Source organism: Myotis brandtii, unplaced genomic scaffold (assembly GCF_000412655.1).
Source record: "Myotis brandtii unplaced genomic scaffold, ASM41265v1 scaffold452, whole genome shotgun sequence".
NCBI classification, from domain to species: domain Eukaryota; kingdom Metazoa; phylum Chordata; class Mammalia; order Chiroptera; family Vespertilionidae; genus Myotis; species Myotis brandtii.
This window is the reverse complement of record NW_005367284.1, coordinates 806,701-828,810: the sequence shown is the minus strand read 5'-3', so window position 1 is coordinate 828,810 and position 22,110 is coordinate 806,701. Positions and strand designations below refer to the sequence as shown.

Below are 22,110 nucleotides of genomic sequence, written 5' to 3'. Positions count from 1 at the left end.
CTGCAACCCAGGCATGTGCCCTGACCAGGAATCGAACTGTGACCTCGTGGTTCATAGGTTGACACTCAACCACTGAGCCACTGTGGCCAGGCTGCCCTGTTTTTTTTAATGGTATATGGTTTATACCAGTCAGGCTTACCAAGGACAGGCTACCCTTGAAAGAAAGTGAGTTGGTTTCCTAAATTTTTTTGTGCTTGTGTGTGTGTACACATACAAATATGCACACACCAGATACTTGACAGTTGGGTCAAAACACTAAGTCTTGGCTATAACAGTTTACTTGTGATGCTGGCATACCCCAGAGATGTGGGTTTGAGTCCAGAATACCACAAAAACATTGGTAGTAATCTTTTTGCTAGTGGAGGGTCTTGCCTTCAATTTGTAAAACAAACAACATCTGTGAAGCACAGTAAACCCCGAGGTCTGCCTGTGGTACAAGCAGAAAGTCTGCCTGTTGTACAAGCAGGAAGTCTGCCTGTTGTACAAGCAGGAGGTCTGCCTGTACAAGCATGAGGTCTGCTTGTATAAGCAGCATGAAAGTCTGCCTGTTGTACAAGCAGGAAGTCTGCCTGTTATATAAGCAGGAGGTCTGCCTGTTGTATAAACAGGGGGTCTTCCCATTGTATAAGCAAGAAGTCTGCCTGTTGTACAAGCAGGAGGTCTGCTTGTATAAGCAGCATACGTTGCAGACTGTTTAACATTTACAACAGGTGTTTAAAGGGGGGATTATACAAATAAAATGTCCTTTGTTTAAAAGAGAAAGATCCTTAGAAATTTTCCTTTGGAAGTTTGAATACTATTTTAATATACATTAAAGGTTTGGTGAAACTGATTATCATCGTCAAGAGTCCCATCCCATTAGGGCCTTATTATATTCTATGGAACCATAACAAGAGCAATGGTTAGTCGCTAAGTTTTCAGGGAAGGTCATGTGCTCTAAAAGTTATTAATGTTCATCTCCTTCTCTCCCCCCCTCCTCAAATAAAGGACAAAAAAATTAAAGGTGATGTTAAAAACATTTAATTGTAAATTGTTTTCTGAGTCTGTACAATCATGGTTATACCATCTGGGGTAGGGGATATCTGTGAGTAATTAAGTAAGTGCTGGATTCATCAAGCATTTTAAGTGCCTAGGATGTACCAGGCAGCTGTGCTAAAGTATGACAAGATGTGGTCTGTTCTTGGTGTCATTGGGCAGCTGGGGAGACAGCTCTGACTCATGTGGCCGTCATCTGAATGTGTAAGTGAATGAATGCAGTGGATGGATAAGTCACTGGCTGTCGAGAGGCCTCTGCAGTGCTCTCAGAGGTGAGAGGGTTTTACACAACAAACTTCCTGTTTTATCAGGCAGAGGAAGAAGAAAGGTAACACATGAAGGAACGTCTCGTCCAAAGGCGAAGACAGGCCTTTAAGTGACATGTACTTTTTGGAAAAAACTTCCACCTGGAAACGATTAAGTGTGCTTATTTACCAAGTAATAACCACCTCCAAAAAAAAAATGATTGGTAGCAAACTTTGATTATACCTGGCCCCATAGTTTACATTTATACTTCTTTTTTAAAAAAAAATATATTTTATTGATTTTTTACAGAGAGGAAGGGAGAGGGATAGAGAGTTAGAAACATGGATGAGAGAGAAACATCGATCAGCTGCCTCCTGTACACTCCCTACTGGGGATGTGCCCACAACCAAGGTACATGCCCTTGACCCGAATCGAACCTGGGACCCTTCAGTCCGCAGGCTGACGCTCTATCCACTGAGCCAAACCGGTTAGGGCCATTTATACTTCTTAAGTGAAGACCTAACATATAAGAACTGCAGGGATGAATTTTGGGCAGATGAATTCATTTGTTTGTGGACACACCTGCCTCGTTCTGCAAAGATCCCTGGTGACCTGCGAGTCTCGGTTAAGATATTTACAAATGGCAACATGATGGACATTTTCTATGGAGTAGTCTCCACACAGAGAAAGGATCATTATATTTTCATTACTGTGTGTGTAAGTAGGTCAAAGAAGACTTGGATAGCTGAGTGAACTTGGTAGCCAAGCAGTTTTTCTTCTAGCTATAGGACAAAAGGAAACTTATTGCAGATGGAATTTAAATTAGCTTTTTATTGCCACACTGATTTTGACCATTCCCCTCAGCTGGCTTCTGATGGCACACCTGTGTGCATATGGTACAGGTACATGACATACACATTTCTGTAGACTGGCACTGCCCTATTCAGAAGAGCTTCACCTGACATTGAAGAGCTCCAGAATCTGCCCAGCTCCCTACTCAGTGCTTTCATTGTCCTGCAGAATGTTTATCTCCGCTGGGCTCTTCATCCTTAAATACGCAGAATCTGAGTCTTCCCTCCTGCCGTGGGTCATCCTCTGCCTATACCAGGGGTGGGCAAACTTTTTGACTCGAGGGCCACAATGGGTGCTTAAACTGGACCGGAGGGCCAGAACAAAAGCATGGATGGAGTGTTTGTGTGAACTAATATAAATTCAAAGTAAACATCATTACATAAAAGGGTACGGTCTTTTTTTTTTTTTTAGTTTTATTCATTTCAAACGGGCCGGATTTGGCCCGCGGGCCGTAGTTTGCCCACCGCTGGCCTATACCATGGTCATTGTTTACCAAGTTTTATTTGGCGCTTAAAAGGACTTAGTTTTCACTGCACAGGACTTTTCTCTCCTGTTTGCGGTCTGCTCTCTGAGGGCAGGCATCTTTGTCTTCAAGAAAACTTAGGCTCCTAGGCTCCTCACAGAAAACAGGCTCCTAGGAATAAATCCCGAATGAGGAAGTTCCTCTATATTGTTTATAAGAAATAGGAGAGACCTGCTCTGTATTCTCAAAGAGAGAAATATTCACAATTTAAGTGAAATTAAAAGTGCAACTCTTCACTTCTTGGTAGGCGTTACTACTCATGGAAGATGTCAAATGAAGGATGTGTGAAGGACTTAACCTGCTCCTTTTTCTTTTTTTTACAATAAATGAAGATTTAACTATTGTTATCCCTTTATGGGAGATTTTCTACGTAATGTCCATCTGCCCTTGTCTTTGTCCGTCAGTCTCTCTCTTTCATATATTTTCTCTCTCTGTGAAACTGTAGATGGAGTTTGTGAAAGCCCTAGGATGTGTGCCCACCGACATTGGCTTGTTGAGAACCTTTTCCCCCATACATTGCTAGCCAATACTAGTTGGCTTTATTCTTTTTATTTAATCCTTCCATGAGGATATGTTTTTGGTGATTTTTAGAAAGAGAGGGAGGGAGGGAGAGAGAGAGAGAGAAAACAACAACACATCAGTGTGAGAATCATCGATTGGTCATTTCCTGTACATGCCCTGACCAGGAATCAAGCCCACAACCTTTTGGTGTACGGGACGATGCACCAACCAACTGAGCCACCAGGCCATGGCGGTTTTTCTTAAACAGCTCCACTCTACTATCACCAGGTAGTGTGTTGAAAGGACCCTTAAGAAGCTGTTACTGGAGAACGGCTTTCAAAGAAGTGGATGAGTACGTCTGTTTTTCTACCAGTATAAGCCAATTTAACTTTTGTATTGTTTCCAAGAGGCATAAAAAGCCAGGTAGTTTGGGCAAGTACCGCACCTTCTAATCATCTTGCCTGAGAGGTACTTCAGAAGTAGCCCCTGCAGGATGCCCTGGAATATATTTACTCGGCAGGTATTGGAGTGCCTACGTGGGGTGTGTGAGACATATGTATGTAAGAGTTAGTTACAACCCTGTAGGAGCTTAACGCCTGACAATATAACAGCATTGCTACCCCGGGAGGAGGCACTGAGGCAGCCTGCTATCTGGCCGAGTAGAAGCCCAAACACATGGGATACTGAGTCCTGAGCCTTCCTTTCTTCCTCCAGCCTTTTATGTCCTCAGAGGGTATTTAATGGAAGTGTCTAGACAAGAATTTACAGGGCTGCCTACTGGTCTAGCCTTCTTAGTGTTGGTTTATTCTCTGTGAAATCACGTTGCTTTAGGCACTGATTGCAGAGCCTTGTAGCCCATTCCACATTCAGAAACATACGTGTAGCCCTAACCTTAAATCAGGCGCAATTTGAAATCCCATTGTTGTTTCTACCGCTGTCTCCCCAAAAAGTATCCTCTGTGTTTCATCCTGCACCTCACTTTAGGGTCTAGCAGATCTCTACAAGAGAGAAGGAGGAAGTGGGAGGGTTTTGATTAGAGAAATAAAATTAAGTTGGCCTTTTGTACCAGCCTCATGCTTCATCCAGGCTTCAGGCTCTCACACACTCTCATCTGCCATTGTCTTACAAAATACAAGCAATATTTTATAATATCATAATTATAAGTCGTAATTACAAATTGTATTTTAATGTAATAATTAATGTACATTCATTTTTATAACTGCCATGACTTTGGAAAACGCCTTAGTTATTTCATCTTTGAACTGCTTTTCTGTTAAAGGGATGCCTCTTCCTTGTGTCAAGTTCTCCCGCTCTGTGTCTTCTTATCTGATCTAAGAGACAGTGGTATATTTGAGTTTTTTCTTTGATAAACTGGGATGCTGAAAATAATACTCAGTTCATACACTTGTGAGGATCAGTTGAGGCAGTGGTCGGCAAACTCATTAGTCAACAGAGCCAAATATCAACAGTACAACGATTGAAATTTCTTTTGAGAGCCAAATTTTTTAAACTTAAACTACATAGGTAGGTACATTGTTATTAACTTAATTAGGGTACTCCTAAGCTGGCCTTGGCTAAAAACGTCCTCAATCTGATTGAGGTATGTTCGCTGAGGTCGACCCCTTCCAATTCTCCCATCCACACTCGTCTTGTATACTTATTTTGTCTATCTCCTTTCGTTCATCCTCTCTATATGTCCACCCCCCACTTCTTCTAACGCCACTTCTTCAAAATAGACTCGCCCAGGCCGAAAACCGACTTCTGCGCATGGGCCACGAAGTTTCAATCGCAATGAACGTGCGCACCCGCATGTGGTCTCTTGTGGAAGAGCCACACTCAAGGGGCCAAAGAGCCGCAAGTGGCTCTCGAGCTGCGGTTTACCGACTACTGAGTTGAGGTGGTATATGTAATATACCCAGAATAGTGCCTGGCACATGGGAAGAACTTAATAAATGTCAGGAGCTGTCATTAGCTGTGCTGTTAGGAGATTATACACATGAAATCATTACATTATGATTAAAACACTACTATGGTTCTCCAGCTCTGTGTTAATAGTTCTGTTACTCTGTTTAATCCTTATGAGGTCCCTGTGAGGTAAGGAGTATTAAACATCAAATTACAAATAAAGAAATGAAGGTTTCAAAGTACCAAAGGGAATTATCCCAGAGTTATGTAACTGACAAGTAAGCAGCAGAGCCCAGATCTGGACCTAGCTCTGTGTGACTCCATGCCTTATGCTTTTACTCCTTGACTTTGCTCTAGTACAAGCATTAATTTCTGGCGACTGCTTCATAGTACACTCTGTTGTAGCCAGAGCCTCACCAGTAATAATACATTTTCTTCTGCCTCCTATTCATGCTTAAAATTTTGAAAGATTATGTGCCCATATAAATATAGGGTCATTTCTCATTTTCACTTATTTTTAATAGTTTTTTAAAAAATTGATTTTAGAGAGAGAGGAAGGGAGAGGGATAGAGAGTTGGAAACATTGATCAGCTGCCTCTTGCTGGAACCTGCAACCCAGGCATGTGCCCTGATCGGAATCGAACTGGTGACCTTTTGGTTCATGGGTCAGTGCTTACCCACTGAGCAACACTGGCTGGGCTCATTTCTCATTGTTAATATTAAAAGTAAGGGAGTCTGCTTTCTTAACCACTACTGACACTTCTAAGGCAGAGCGGATAAGAATGGACTCTGCTGGTTACAACTGGAACTCCCATCTATTTTGTGTGTGTGCCACTTTAGTGTAATCGCTTCCTAAAATTTTAATGGGCTAAGTGATGGCTTTAGGTTTGGAAATGGAATATGGAATATTTTGATTGATAGATTCCTGCTTAGACCTTGGCATGACTAATCCACCACCACTGCGGTAGTGAATTTCATTTAACGGCCACCACTCCTTCCTCAGATGCCATATTCATACCATTGCTCTGCTTGTGTTTTATTCTTCGTTGAATTCTCACATGCAGAGGTCTTTAGGAATTTGGAAGGCATGTGTGGCTTCTCTGAGTTGCATTTCAAGAATGTCTCTACCGTGGACTCCCTGTTGGCCTTTACCAGCCTGAGAACCCTTTTTGAACCAAGTGAGTGCAGCAGCCAAGCAGAAGCAACAATAAAAGGACAGATAGGATCTGCCAACTACCACACTTCAATAAAAAATGAAGATGTCTGTCAAAGACAGCCTGTTTGGACCCTCATTTAATTGATACACATGGATGAGACGGTGTTCGGTAGCATTTAATAAATTCTGCTCGGCCTAGTTTTTCAGAGGCTGAGTTGAAGGTGTGTGAAAAAAGGAAATCTAATTTGCCAAGTCTCCAGTTTATGATTCGTTGCTTAGTACAAATCTTTCAACCAGAATACTTTTGTTTTTCTGTGGCTATTCAGTAGGTTTAGTGTTGCTTTTAACAATGCCATCTATAATCACTTATGACATTATTAAGTCTTAGCTTCGTCTTTAACTTGGATGTAAGAATCGGCTGCCTGGAAGTTTATTTCCTATGTTGCACTAAAGCTCCAACATGATGTGAAGTCGGGCAGTCTCTCTCCTGTAAACAACCACTTGCTGTTTTCACTTTCCATTAAATGGCATCCAGTTTTTTTAAAAAAGCAGGCATGTTTGATACCTAAGAGATTCTGACTATTCTGGGTACTTTTTAATTTAATTGGTGTAAAACACTAGCTGTAGGATTCTTAGTTTGATTTTTCTCTCTTCAGTCCTCCTCCCCACATCCCACCAATACTAGATTTTCTCAAATACGTAAATAATTATCAGAAATTACTAGAAGAAATACAGTAACTATCGTAATGGGATGACTCATTTTGATTTATTTCAGGTGTATATAAGAAGATATTTAGCAAAGCTAAAGTTGTTACCTTCTTGAATATCTCTCTTCTGGTATTTCCTTGTAAATGTCTGGTCATCTTCCCAATAACTCATTTTGCCAGAAACTTGTGCGGTTTCAGACTGTTGCAGCCAATGGGTTAAAGGAAAACCCCTTGACAAAGGATTAAGGTAGTTGAATCCCCCTTCCAGGGTTTTGTTTGGTGTCTTGGGACACAACCAGGGAAGTGAGAGAGCAGAAAGCTTTGGGAAACATTGAAGGTTGTGTGTTTTTATATAGAAGACATACTTAGTGTCCTGAGCATAAAGGTCTGAGACATTTGAAATTAATCTTAGAGCATTAGGGAGCCCCTGGGGGAACTGAAGCAGAGCATAGCGTGATCAGATGTATTCCTCGGTATCTCTGAGCTGCTCGCGTGAATGAACACAATCTTTGTGTAGACTTAAAGAATTCAACAAATCCAGTCTCAGTAACATTTGAGGTTCCATCTGTATTTCCCATTGATGTAGTTTTTCTAAATTCTGTGTCTTAAAATACCTATTGAAGGTAACTACCCCAATGTATCATACCTTCGCTAAGCCTTCCTGCGAGGTGTGATTATCCCTTTAAGCTCTAACACCTTTGCTGGAGCTGTTCTTTAGTTTCTGATGGACCTATTTCTGTTTGCTCTATTCTCGCAGGCTTACTCATCTGCAACCCTTTGTGAAATATGTCTGTTTTTATGTAAAACCTAATCTTGGCCTAGGCTACCTGTATATGCCTCAGTGTATGTTTGAATCCTGTTCCTGCTAGGATTTTGCACTTAGAAGATCAGAGTACACATCCTTCTTTTGGGTGAATTTTGAGGGCTGTGGCCTGAGTTGAGGTGAGAGGCCACATTCTTCTGTGTATTTTACTTCTGGGCGCTTTTGGAGGGTCCAGTGTGGTCACCTGTCCATAAGGCCTTGCTGTGGGCATAAGACCCTTGTTCCTGAGCACCAGAGTCACGGCTGACTTTCATTTAGGGACAGTGTCATTTCTTCGAGAGTCCCACCAAGGCTCCATCTTTTATAAGAACAGCAATTAACTCTCCGTTTAAATGGCACAGCGATGACCGACGGTGTGCACTCCCCTCCGAGGGAGAGATTGAATGGAGCTTTAGAAGTGGCAAGTGTCTAATTTTCAGGATGTTTGTAGTCCTAGGTCAGTAATTGACAAGTGATGGAAGCTGTTCAGTGGTGATCTCACCGGTGGGAGATTTTTCAAATGCCCTTCGTTTAATGGAGAAGGAATTGCTTTGTTCATTTATAGACCTTATCATCTTAATCTCTTGCATTAATGTCCATTGTCACTGATCTTTTCGCTGATGAGTCAGAGAAGCGGAGGCAGTTGTGTTTTTGGACAAAAGCATTTAAATGGACTTGTATTGAAAGTCATGTTCAGGGATTTTAAACTTTACTATGCACATTTAAAATACCAGTTATTTTCCATATTTCCATTCCTTTTAATTCTGTATGTTGTAATTGTGTCCTTTTTTTTAAATCCTCACCTGAGGATATGTTTTTACTGATTTTTAGAGAGAGAGGAAGGAAGGAAGAGAGAGAGAGAAACATTGATATAGGAGAGAAACATCAATCTGTTGCCTCCTGTACCCACCTCGACCGGGATCGAACCTGCAACCTTTTGGTGTATGTGATGACGCTCCAACCAACTGAACCACCCAGCAAGGTGATTACCTTGGTTTTGATAGCTCATTCTTCATATGCTTCCTTGAATGCTTAATGTATAATTAGTTTCAGTTGCTGATGAAGAAATGAGTTTTTAATTATAAGAAATATACTGTTTTAAACTACTCTGTTTTTGAGACCTAATTACTTTGATACATCTATTTTTATCTCTATTTTGTCCAATCTGCTCTCATTGGTGAAGAACAAATGGAGAAACCATTGGCCAGAGTATTTATTTGCCTGGTACTTGTAACTGCCTCCCTCTCTCTTCCCTCACGTAATCTCAGTATTGCTTGTCTTTGTTTATTATATCACTTGGAAGGTTGTGGGAAATTCCTGCATCAGCCTGAGTTTTAAATTGCTGTCATTGGAGTAGATTGCTGTTCAGTGTAGTACTCCCTGTGTTATCTTTAAATATTTAAATTGCAGACTCTCTAGCTGCCTCTTAAATTAGATCCTTCACTTAGTAGTTTTGACATTTTCTAACCTTGCTTCTCAGGCATTAAATATTCACCTGTTTAAATGGCAGTGAAAATTTAAAACCCAAACCCACCTATTAATCCAGAGAATGTTGTTTGGAGAACAGCTTGCACTTGGTGAAGGAGGAGCTTTTTTGACCCCACTGGGCCAGGAGCTGGAGGTTCATCCTACTAAAGTATTTCTCATACAGAACTCGCCACAAAACAAAACCATCTCTTGGGTCTTCAACAAGGGATTTTAGTCTTGAAGAACCACAAAGATAGACAACATTCTGAGGGTTAAGATAGTCCAAGAGTGGTTCTCTCCGTGGGTGTTAAAGCAAGGCACCAGTATGTACTCCAGATCCACAGAAAACATCAGAATAAGGAAGGTAGCTGACAATTGCCAGTTGCAAAATTTGATCTGGAAACTTACTTGAGTCTTCAAAGGTGCAAGTCCTTATCCTACTGCTACTAGTCTTCTTCCTCCTTTGGTCTCAGTATAGTTTCTGTTTATAATCCTTCAAGGTGGAAGAAAGAGAAGAAGACGTATTTTCCTGGAAGGGAGGGTGTGGGTTATAGTGCTATCCTTGCTAAAGGGAGGGAAAGGGAGCAGCTTTGATCCCAGAAACAATAAAGTTTCCGAGGTGAGACACAGCATAGTGGTCTGGGAGGGGGACAGTTGCCCTTACAGAATTTCGGGAAGTGGGCAGGGGTGGAGTGGGGTGGTGCATTACTCATTTAATTACATTCTAAAAATAAGAAAGTAATAAAACTAATTCCAAAATTCTGATAACGATATGCAGTTTCTCTAGTTAATTGCAATTGGTGGTCACTCATCCTTTTCCTGGAAAAAGTGACTTAAAAATATTAATGGAAAATGAAATAAAATAACTTTTGACTTAATTATTATTTCTTGTACCATCATGTTTTCTGCTCTGCTCACTTTCACTCTGTGAGTATTTAAGAAATAACCAAGGGGCATTTAATTTTTCTAAACTCTCAGAACAAGTGTACCAAGCTAGTTACTATCGTGTGGTATTGTGGCAGAGAAACCAGACAAGTAGACAAGAACATGGGGTCAGAAGATCGGAATTGGAATCAAGAGTTGGACACGTGTGTATAACCTTAGTCATGTTATTTGCCTTGTCGATACCTATTTCCCCAGCAATAAAATACTAATGTGTGCCCTACCCTACCTCACAGGGTTGTTGTGAGGCACAAATAAAACAGTGTATTTGAAAACGCTTTGCAAATGAAGTCTCAGAAGCCTCTAAGTGTAAGGAAATGGGAATAGTGTTTGTTATCTCCACGAGTTTGCAAACAATTTCGTACCTCTGTCTTGCCTATGGCGGTTGGAACCAGTTCATTGACAAAGTTACTAAAAAATACTGTTTTGAGATTTGTTATTCTTGGAGCCTTTAACAATATGGCTGTGTGCTAAAAGTATACCCAGGATTTGTGTTAATCAGGTATGATAAGACCTGCAGACGCAGAAATGTTTGTTACAAAGGAAGAAGTTTATACTCACAAATGTCTAGAAACGGACACAACATGCCATGTAGGGCCATGTGGGGAAGCAGCAGGGGCAGTTGGTGTCAGAGGGGAGAGGGCAGAGCCTCCCCGAGCCTTCATTGGGGTTCTAGTGGAAAGAAAGCGTGAGGGAGGGTAGAGTTAGGTGAGTAAAGTTAGCATTAGGTAGTTGGAATAATTTGGAGAGCTCTGGGCTACAGGGTGGTTCCTAGTTGTCTAGTACCTGGCCCTGCAGTGACTTAGGGCAGGGGAAATATTGGTTTGGTGAGCTAGATAAAGGAGATAGCAGTGTGGGCTCTGGATTGGTTGGTTTGTATATCAAAGTTGTGCTCACCAGGGGAGTCATTAACTATCTCTAGGAAGGGGCAGGCTCTTCAGGATCAAGGCCCTACATGTATCAAGAATACAGAAAATAAGACAATATAGTCACTACAGGTTGGGAATTAAGCAATGTGAACTGAAGGAAAAATAAAAGCAGATAACATAACTGACCCAAGTATGTTTTCAAAGCTTTTATATAAGCACTAAATATAAACCCGTTTTCCTAAATATATTTTAGGATAACTTTTAAAACACTCCACCCACACTCCTCTGAAATGCACAAAGCAGTAAATGTCACTGCATGAGTAAATTTTCTGGAACACAGTAATGGGCTCAGGTTATTCCCAAGTCTAATAGTCTGGGTCCTTACCTACATTTTCAGGTGCACGTAGAGGTAAATAATATTTATAATATAGTCACCTTGGTTTTTAGGCTCTGTGCTCAGCATTTTATGTGCTTTAGAGATTATTTATTTAATTATTCCTAATAACCACATAAAGCCAGTACAATTATGTGGTAATGGACTTAAAGAATTTGTCCATCATGCCCTAACCGGTTTGGCTCAGTGGATAGAGCGTCAGCCTGCGGACTAAAGGGTCCCAGGTTCGATTCTGATCAAGGGCATGTACATTGATTGCGGGCACATCGCCAGTAGGGGGTGTGCAGGAGGCAGCTGATGGATGCTTCTCTCTCATCGATGTTTCTAACTCTCTATCCCTCTCCCTTCCTCTCTGTAAAAAATCAATAAAATATATTAAAAAAAAAAGAATTTGTCCATCATGAATGGAACCCAGTTTTGAGGCCAGGCACATTGCTTAAAGAGCTGTCACCTTGACCTACTGTTACACTTTTCATGCCATGTTCGAACTCATGGAGGGCCTGTCTGCCTCTACTGCCTGCTTCATCAGCCATTGCAGGTTAGCCCCCCAAACTTTGAGAAGATGCTTACTCTGTTGCCCATGGGAAGTGGCTCTTCATAAAGGGAACACTTCTTTCACGTGATCTGGAGCAGACTGACTGCTGACTTGCTGAGAGCTCCCTGCCCCTGAAATAAAGCCCTGGACACCATTAGAAACCAGGGGAGTCCAAGCAGTGGGATTCTGGCTTACCCAGAGAATTGGGAATTGTTCTTTACTAACTGACTGCATAGGAGTACATTGGCTTTATGTTTATCTCTGTTCGTCGCTGTCCCAAGACTAGAGTCCATGTCCGTTGCTTTGTTGATCACTTGGAATTTTTCTTCATTTCTTATTTGTCACTTATATTATAGTTCCCCAAGTCCATTGTCCTTAAGTTCATTGTTCTTAAGGGTTTAGGCAGAAAAAAGAGTAGCCTATGAGTAGTTATTTATCTTCTTCTTTTGCCTGTAAGACAGGACAGTGCTAATATAGCCTTTGGGACAACAGGTGTTAAGTTAATAAGCAAACTTCGAATAAATGATAAGAGTTTTAAATGTTCACACTATTAGGATAGGGATAAAATATAGCAAGACCTTTTATAAAGTAGTATTAAACCTAGCTTGCTTTTTAAACCCCCTGGGAAATTTAAAAAAAAAGCTATTACACAAAGAGCTATGAGCATACTTTAAACCATGGAGAAAATATTTCATATCAAAACTGTTTAAATTAAAAAGTTTTTTTAAAAATAAGCAATGAAGTAGATTAAAAGTGGATACTAATGGATGAAATGAGTAGGCAGAAGTTATCATAACATGGTACCCCGTAAGTCAGTCCTAGAATTAGACCCATTTGCCTTTGTCATGAACAATCTGGAAGAGGGGATATATTGTGAAGTTTTTATCATTGCAGGTAGTCTAAAAGTGCTTACACTTAAAACCAAAGAGAATGTGATCAGGAATAGTACATAAGACTCAGCTATCTAAAACTTGGCAGAGATAGCTTATAGGCAGAGAGCAATCAATTACAATTTGGGCAAAGTCTAGATGACTTGATGAACTGTCCCTTAAACGCTGTGGTCCAGTAAGCTACTGTGGACCTATCGGATCAATGGGGTATTACATTGGCTTTACTCAGCAAATATTTTAGCATCTACCATGTGCCAAGAGATTGAGGATACAATGATAAGAGAGACAGCTGTAGTTCCTCCCTACATGAACTTATGGAAAGAATGTTGATTATAAACAACCTGGACTTATTTTCTCTTCCATCCTAGTAGGATTTGGGGTACTATATGTCAAAGATAGGAAGCTTTTTGAAAGGGTACAGAAAATTGCAGGTAAAGTCAATAAACAGATTTCAGATCTTTTGAAATCAAGATTAGAAAGACTTGTGAGCAAGACAACAGTAGACAGGATGATAGGCGATACAGCTCAATCCCATATTTAAATCTGGGAATTTAGAGGTGATAAAAAGTTATTTTGGAGTAATCAAAGGGGCATATTTAATGATACCAGGGTAAATTGTTTAGAAATGTGGCACCATCTCCCCTGGAGATGGGAGAATTGAAAACAGATTACAGTAATATCAGATGACTTTCGAGTCCTGAAGCTTAATCATTGGATTGAGCCTAAATCCCTAGTTTAGGGGTTGGCCCCACTGCGGACAATCTGTTAAGCACAAGTAGCCCTGTGCTGTGTGCATCACTGGTCTGTTTTGAAACTTACAAATCTAGGGGGAAATATTCTCTCCACCTAGAGGGGGATGGCATTTCCCATTTGTTTAGAATTTCTCCAGCACTGAGTGGAACAGGCAGTGCTGGGCTTGCTTTAACTTCAGTGTTGGTTGTACGGTCCTTACGGACAAACCACTCACTAACTTGATGCCGCCTTTGAGGCTCTGCAGGGAGGTCCTTGAGTTTGCATGTATGTCTGATGTTGTTCCTCCTTTCCAGGTTTCCTATGCTCGCCCGAGTTCAGCTTCTATCAGAGATGCAAATTTGTACGTCAGTGGACTCCCGAAGACGATGACTCAGAAGGAGTTGGAACAGCTTTTTTCACAATACGGACGCATTATTACTTCTCGCATCCTAGTTGACCAGGTCACTGGTAAGTAGGCAGCCGCCCCGGGGAATCTTCCACACTTTCTGCCTGGCGGATTGTGAAATGTGCCGCCTTCCCATACAGCAGTCTTGCCTCTGGAACACATCAAAGGTATATGTGGGCCAGAAAATGCAATTTTCTGCTGGAATTGTTCATAAATATGCATGGACAAAAATAGGGAGTGGAGTGGAGTGAGTGAGCTTGAGTCATTGCCGCCCTGAAGGTGCAGGTTTGAAGCCTGTTTCATGGCTTGTAATAAATTTACAGATGCTGTAATCTTCATTCCCAAGCTGCTGCGGGAGAGAAGCCCCCATCCTCCTTACGAAGTACTAATAAGCAATTTTATTTTTGTGAAACGCGCAGTTCGGTGCAGCAGCATGCAGCCAGTTCTCCAAGGGCAGGTTACGCTGTAGCAATGCTGGCAGTTGCTGTTCAGGCTGATTTCCAGGCCTGTGCTGTGTTGTGTCGGCACGTGTAAGAGTTTGAAATTTTGAATGTTAAGCATTTATTTTATGCCTGATGTTAACTTTTAACCAGACTGAAATGAGAAGACCGGTATGTTTATTAAAACTTTTGTATGCCAGGGAGCTCTTCTGGAAAGCTTTAGTTAAAACCCAGCAAATATAGATTTGATTATGGATTTTAAAAATAAAGTACAGGTATATTTTCCTATTACAGGTGCAGTACTTAATTCTATTTAAAACATATTGAAAATAGAGAAATATGGCAAGAGGGGAAAATCACCTGTAGTGCCATAGACTCAAGCACTCACATTAAGATTTTATGGGTTTTTTAAATGAAAATAGTAGGCTTTCCTCTTTTTATTTCTTTGTGTTTCTTCTTTCTCTCCCCCTTCTTTCATTCTCCCTCTTCTTTTTCTCTCTCCTTTTCCTTCTCTCTGTCTCCCTCTCTTATAATGACAATACCACAAGAGATGCATTGTGTACCAGAGTATCCTATTTTGTTTTTTAAAAGAGGCGGATTAACCACAGAATTAAATCAGGCCAAGTGTTTAATTCTTCAAGGGAAGACCAATTAGTTGGTCTGAATTTGATCAGAAGCCACCCATGTTATGCTCCCCTGTGCTGTTAATTAGACTCGCAGGAGGCTAAGCACCACACGTAAGAAGAGCTCTGTGTGTAGAGCAGTCGCTCCCGTCGCATACGTGCTGGGAGGATGGCCCGTAGGTTTTGCAGTGAATTGCGAGGAGGTGTCACCTGTGTTACAGAAGGGCCTTGTCTGAACTGCAAGTCCGTCCTGAGTACTTAGGCCGACAGGTGGACCTACCCTGCCACCTGGTTTAGGCAGCGATTCTCACGCGTGGTCCTGCACCCGCAGCACCCGCATCCTCCTGGGGACATTGTTAGAAACACAACGTCCTGGCCGACCCACCCAAAACCTAATGAATGAAACTGTGAGGGCGGGCTTGGTGCCTGCTCAGCTGTGAGGACTCCTGGGTTAGATGACAGGCTGTGTAGAGGCCATTTCAATGCTAATCTGATGCTTTCTTCATGGAATAGTTAAGCCCCAGGGGTTACTCATTCCTAATAGGAGCAAGTAGGTAACTAAAAGAATATATTCCCTGTCATTTCACCATTTCATCTTTATACGTATGGCTTTCAGGGCAAAAATTATTCATTTTACCTGACATGAAAAACCCTGCAGTTTTGTTACTCACCCATCAGGTGGTAATAATGTGCAACAGATATACCTAAAATAGGGAAGGTAAAGTGACAGGGGCTGTCTGAGGTAAGCATATTGGGAACAAAACAAAACAAAACACCTTATCTACCTTAGAATGAAATTCTAAACCATTGACCATTGCACAGTATTAATTGTAAAGCAAGGAGACCTGCGTGCATTTTCAGAGTTTCCCTAAATCAGGATGGTGTAGTCCGTTTTCTCAGCCCATCTTTCTCAGGAACCTCTCATTCTTTTCTTCGATGACATTCTCTGAATCATCTAGACGTTTCTAGCTACTAGTTCCAAGCTGGTACTGCTGGTACCCGTTTGCTCGCCAAGAAAGTGTTTCTTTCCCTGCAACTGCTCATCTCAGGATGGCCAGCCACAGCCACCCCCACTGGCCTGTTTAGCTAATTAAATGGAATGAGTTGGGCTTCCCTCTCCCATTTCTCAGAAGCTGGGCAGGTATTAGGTCATCCCTCCGCTTTCCCATTCTCATCTCTCCACGTGGGAACAGCGGGAGGCAGGGAACGGCGTTCTGTGCTCCGGAGTAATGTTGCTAAAACCAGGCGCTTTGAGGCTTCCCTTCTGTTTTATTTATTTTTAAAACCCCTTTCACCTCTTAATATAAAGTACAGCTCGGCTAAAGCAGCGGAGAAGCCTCAGGGAACCCGGAAAACCTCTTCAGACACTTTCCTTAAAGGACCGGTATCCTTGTATTATATTATTAAGTTGAATTACATTTAAAAATTTAGCCGAAGTAAATCTTTCTACCACTGTGCGTGTATTTTTAGCATAGCTTTTAAGCATTTTTAGCAAATGCCTGGCTCTGTTCTCCTTGTTACAAGAAATGGAGCTACTGTGCCCGTCATTACTGTTTGTCCAGCAGCATGATTGGGAAAATGAAACTCAGGCGTGCAGCTGACATTATTAAAGAGAGTGGATTGGAGGGAGAGAGAATGTGGGCGTACAGTGTGTTCCCTCTTCTGGTTAGCTCATTGGGAGGTCTGTGATAATGGGTATTCAAATTGTATAGGTGGCTTCATGCATTAAAAAATACAAATTTGTGATTCTAGACTCAATTACTACTAAGTTATGGTAAACGTCTCCTCCTCTGATTTTGTGGCAGATGTAACAACAAATTTGTGATTCTAGACTCAATTACTACTAAGTTACGGTAAACGTCTCCTGATTTTGTGGCAGATGTAACGTGGGGGTGAAAACACATTCTTGAGAAGGAAAAATTAATTTATCCTTTTCTTCTTTTCCTCCTCTCTCTTTCCCAAATCCTTACCCAAATCTACCGTAGGCATATCAAGGGGTGTAGGGTTTATTCGATTTGACAAGCGGATTGAGGCAGAAGAAGCTATCAAAGGCCTAAACGGCCAGAAACCTCCTGGTGCCACAGAGCCAATCACTGTAAAGTTTGCTAATAATCCAAGCCAAAAAACCAATCAGGCCATCCTTTCCCAGCTGTACCAGTCTCCAAACAGAAGGTACCCGGGACCATTAGCTCAGCAGGCACAGCGTTTTAGGTAAGTCTGGTCTGGTTCTTATGCCAGGCTACTCAACTCCGAACGCGCAGCTTCACTGTCCAATACTTGTATTAACAGGATCTCTGGTTTGCTATTATTGTTACTGCTGCTTTCCTCCTTTTCCCATAGGGCACAGAGAAAACCTACTTGGGGAATATTGTCTTTTGCTAGCATTGCAGGCGGGGACAAAAGGACAGTAACCTACAGCAGTGAACCTCAGCGGGTCAGGGGACAGGAGGGTGGATGGTGTCCCCATCAGGGGACACTTGGCAGGGTTGGCGAAACTTGGGTGGAGGGTGCTGCTGGCATCTAGTGGGTAGAGGCCGGGGATGCAGCTGAACATCTCGTAATGGACACACAGCCCCCAACACCACAGGTTACCCCAGCCGCCAACATCAGCAGTGCCAACATTGAGGAACCCTGACCTGCACAATACTGGGTTCTTCTTAACTGTTTCCAGTGCTTTTGATTTCCCCTTTTTAGTTTTTCTTTCCCCCCTTGATAACATATATATTTTTTCCCTGTTTCTGTTTTTAGGTCAAGATATTTCAGTTACTTTGGTTTATAATAGTTGCACCAGTAAGGATATATAACCTATTTGACTACATTAAGTTTCTACAAATGGGTCCCTCTCCCCTCTTTAAATTTGTATCGGGGCTGGCGAACCTTCACTGTAAAGGGTCAGATAGTAAATATTTTAGACTACGTGGGTCATGGTCTCTGTTGCATATATGTCTTTAAAAAAAACAACAACAACAAAACACAACTCTTTAAAAATGTAAAAACTGTATTTGCCTCCTGGACTCCCCTGAAACATATGCTGTCTGGACTTGGCCTGTGGTACTTTGCAGACCCCTGTATAAGTCCATCGAATGCTCATGCATCTTTCGCAGAGAATATAGTCTGTCTTATAGATAAGTATAAATAGTGCAATTTTTGAAGTTCTATTCTAATCCTGAGGTAACAACCAAACCACGAGTCATTTAGAAAACCTCCCTAACTTGCATGTGCGAAGAACAGTAACTTAAAGATGTTAAACAGCTCACAAGGCACAATCACTCAGTTTTTAATATCCTTTGTGACCATATGGTGTACTGCAGCCACAATGCCATCTAACCCCTGCTAATTTTATTTATTTTTCAATCACAAGTGTATATCAATTCCTTGCTGGGGCAGAATAGTTAGTTATCAAAGGTATTGTCACAAATGTAACTTAATAAAGAGTTACGTGATTTTAAGCTTAAATCACATGCATTTTTTCATTGAGGTATTTAAAGTGCTGAAAAGAAAGTGGGGGAAAAAATCAGTCAGATATCTCCCTTTAAAAAATAACAGTTATGTCACCTGAGGTCTGAGAAAGAAATTGCTATAAACACTGTGTTCATTTCCTACTGAGGGTGGCTTTGCTGTGGGAGAAGAGGTGATACATTGAAAAGGCTCTGTTTGGAACTGGGTGAATGGGTACCAGTGGATTGAGCCCTGTGTTCACTTTGGGCTTTAACTTTGTGAGGTTAAAAAAAAAAGTGTCATAGAAAGGAAACACTGCCCCCTCTGGCTGAGGTGGGTGGTATGGAGATGGGCTGGAGGGAGGCAGCATGGGGCTGCTTGATGCTGCCCTTGGGGAGAAAGAGATCCTACAAAGCCTCCCGTTCTTGCTTTTTTTAGCTATGCCTGTAGGATTCCTCTGTGGCATCTTAAGTGAAGAATAGCTTTCTGTAAATTTAGCACAGACGAGCTTGCAGGAATTCTGGAGGTGTTTCCTAGGCAGGCCAGCTAGTGAACGTCAGAGCTCCTTGGGGCTTAGACAGGGAGAGGCAGGTTCTTTGGAACTTGTTGATTTTAACGCTGTGAAAGTATAAAAGGTTTGACGTTAGTAGGAAGCTGTATTCATTTAAATTGTTATTTTTGGTGTTTCCAATTTAAGCTCTGGTTTTTGTTTTATGGCCATTACTTAGTAAAACTGAGTTTTTAGAATCAAGATTGAATCCTGAGGAAGATTGGGCAAAAGGACTGAAGTGACAGGATCTTCAGGAGTCTTTCTGATTATTGAAATGGCAAGGCATGTTGGTGACTCAAATATGAGGCTGTTGATAACCACTGTATCTGCTCTCACCTTGATCAAGTCTCTCTGTCTGCAAGCTCTCTGCTTTTTATTTGCAGTTGGGTAAAGTGTTACAGGATGTTCCCATGGTCAAATGTAATACCTTTTAAAATACCTTGTGCCTATTATGTGCTTTTATCTTTTAGCTCCATATGTTATTAACTTGGAAATTTCTTTCTTTCCTTAACTCCTATAAACATTTGTTTCAGGGGTGAGTGGGTGAGGGAATGAGTTGTCTGTTGTAAGGGAAATTTGGTTTCAGAAAATAGGGCAGAATCTTACTGTCATTTCATATTCCTAACTCTTGTCTTCATCACTCCACTTCCCATTCCTCCCCATATCTCTGTCCAGATGGTAAGTTCTGAACTCGTCTTTGAGCTCAACGAAGGTGTGTGTCTAGATTGAGTGTTAGGAGAACTGAGAGCCTTTATTCCTAGAGGTCAGGTTTAACCTGATGTGTGTTTGGTTGCTTTGTTGTTAATTATCACCTGAGGATATTTTTTTCCATTGATTCCTGGTCAGGACACATGCTTGGGTTGCCCGTTTGATCCCCAGTAGGGGGCGTGCAGGAGGCAGATGATTGATGAAGTTTTGCTGTCATCAGTGTTTTTCTCTATTCCTTTCCCTTCCTCTCTCTCTATAAAAACATATATATATTTAAAAAGTGGGCTTGTGAAGTTTATGACTCACTCAACCCACATGAATCATTAGAAAGAGAATTAACATGAGCACTGCTGATCTAAATTGCTTATTTAATTGACTACAGTTTTCAAAATAAAACCATTCTTACTTATTTGGATGGATAGTGTAATTTAAGCCCCTTAAGTATATTCTTGGGACATGGTATCTGAATTAAACTTTCAGCCAGATTTTTTTCATCTCTCTCCATGTGGAGCAGCTTTAATTTTATTGAGTGTGATCTAGTCTAATGGCCTGTGTGCCGGCTCCGATAAGCCTTTATGCATTTTTCAGGGAGCCTTTCAAATCAGCCCTTGAGTTGCATTTAAGGCACTTGCTGGTTGCACTATCAGAATTTCCTTTTGGGAGAAACTGGTTTCAATTCTCCTGAGTGATTATTTTCTCTCTTAGAGAACAGATGATACCCCCTAATTGGATAAGGGGGTAAGTCGGTGATCTTGTGGTTTAACGTCAAAGCAGATCTCGATCAGTGCTTTGGAGCACTTTTGAGAACCGATATTTTTAGGGTCCAGAGAGTTTTATTTTTTTATCCATTGGAAGTAATCTCGCTTTATATTCTTACTTGAGTCAACTTCAAATTTTCTCTTTTATTTGTGTGTGAGTCATAGTGTGCCCTAGGTTTACTCCCATAGTGTGGTAGCTAAATTTATTGGAAGCTAGGCAGGTACCTTCATTTCATTCTTTACTTATCAACACCGAGCTTAGAAATGGGAATGCTCTCCCTAATATTTGGTTTTATTCAAAGTATTACCTAGTTTTAGGCTGAGTTGTATTCTTATTAATAGAAAAGTGTTTGTACTTGTATCCACAGTATATATTTTCCCATAAACTATAGGCACCTGGGCTTGTGCTATTGCATTCATTCACTCAGAAACCCTGATCAGACATAGAAGATTAAGATAGGCCAAAGATGAAATAAACATATCAGGGATGTCTTGCTAATTATGCCGACTGGCTTTCTGTTTCATTTACCAATATCTTAATGGATAATATATACCTTTTTAAAGCAAGAATCACAAAATTATCTTCATAATTTCAAACTTCTGGTCTGACTTCAGGTTCGACATGGATTGTCTTATGTCTGACCTCCCGACGCAGTTGGTACGCGGAGTAGAAGACATAACCAGCCCTCCCTTTCCTTCCTTATGACGTGGGTGTCCCTTACTGTCGTCACCCTCACTCTGATCGTGATGATGATGGTGGTTTTCGCAGGAATCTTTTTGAAGCTACCTATTCTTTGAGGATTATTTTCATTAAAGCTAGGTTTACACATCTAATCCTCCAAATCCACTTAATGAGTTATTTGTAAAGTGAACTGTATCCAGTCTGAAGGGCAGGTGAGAGAGAGTGGCCCTGTCCCTCTGAGGGCGGCTCCGTCTTCCCTCAGGAGAATATGCGATGCACAGGCAATAGGTGAGGGTGCTGGGTGCAGTGCACTGATTACATGTGAGTGAAGGATACATTTTTTAAAGTTTAAAAATACATACTTGATAGATGCTTGAGTATTAACTTGCCACACTGCACTACATCATCCCACATAGCCCTGGATCATTCTGGAGGCTACTTACTAACTTGGTCTCCACTAAACATTGGCTTCCATTTTTAAATGACCTCCCAGAGAAGATGTGTAATCTGGAGAGTGAGGGGGGGGGTGTCCTTGTGTCTTAGCTAACTGTAAACAAGGCCATTACAAGAGAACATGATGTGGCCTGTGCCATGATCACTTACAACTGTCTAGTTTATAGTTTGCCGGCTGCTGCAGGACTTGGGGGTGTGTGGTACCCATGTGGACCACCCCCCTGCCTTCTCCCAGCTCTCATGAGAAACATGGGTGTTTGTTATTGAGAGAGAAGAGAGACCTGCTAGGCCCACCTGCTCCCAGGTAGGAGTTCTCAGCATCACCTAGGTCAGTGATGGCAAACCTATGACACGTGTGACAGAGGTGACACGCAAACTCATTTTTTTGGTTGATTTTTCTTTGTTAAATGGCATTTAAATATATAAAATAAATATCAAAAATATAAATCTTTGTTTTACTATGGTTGCAAATATCAAAAAATTTCTATATGTGACA

The 22,110-nt window shown here is 41.3% G+C and overlaps 1 protein-coding gene across 13 annotated transcripts in view; it reads left to right on the top strand.

The window, feature by feature from the left end:
- Nucleotides 1-22,110, top strand: part of ELAVL2 (ELAV like neuron-specific RNA binding protein 2) — a 163,179-nt gene that overhangs the window by 134,845 nt on the left and 6,224 nt on the right. For all 13 annotated transcript variants that reach the window (XM_014546585.1, XM_014546584.1, XM_014546590.1 and 10 more), the window contains 2 exons: nucleotides 13,871-14,024; nucleotides 17,011-17,236. In XM_014546585.1, the coding sequence (XP_014402071.1) occupies nucleotides 13,871-14,024; nucleotides 17,011-17,236 (380 nt within the window). The remainder of the gene's footprint in view (nucleotides 1-13,870; nucleotides 14,025-17,010; nucleotides 17,237-22,110) is intronic.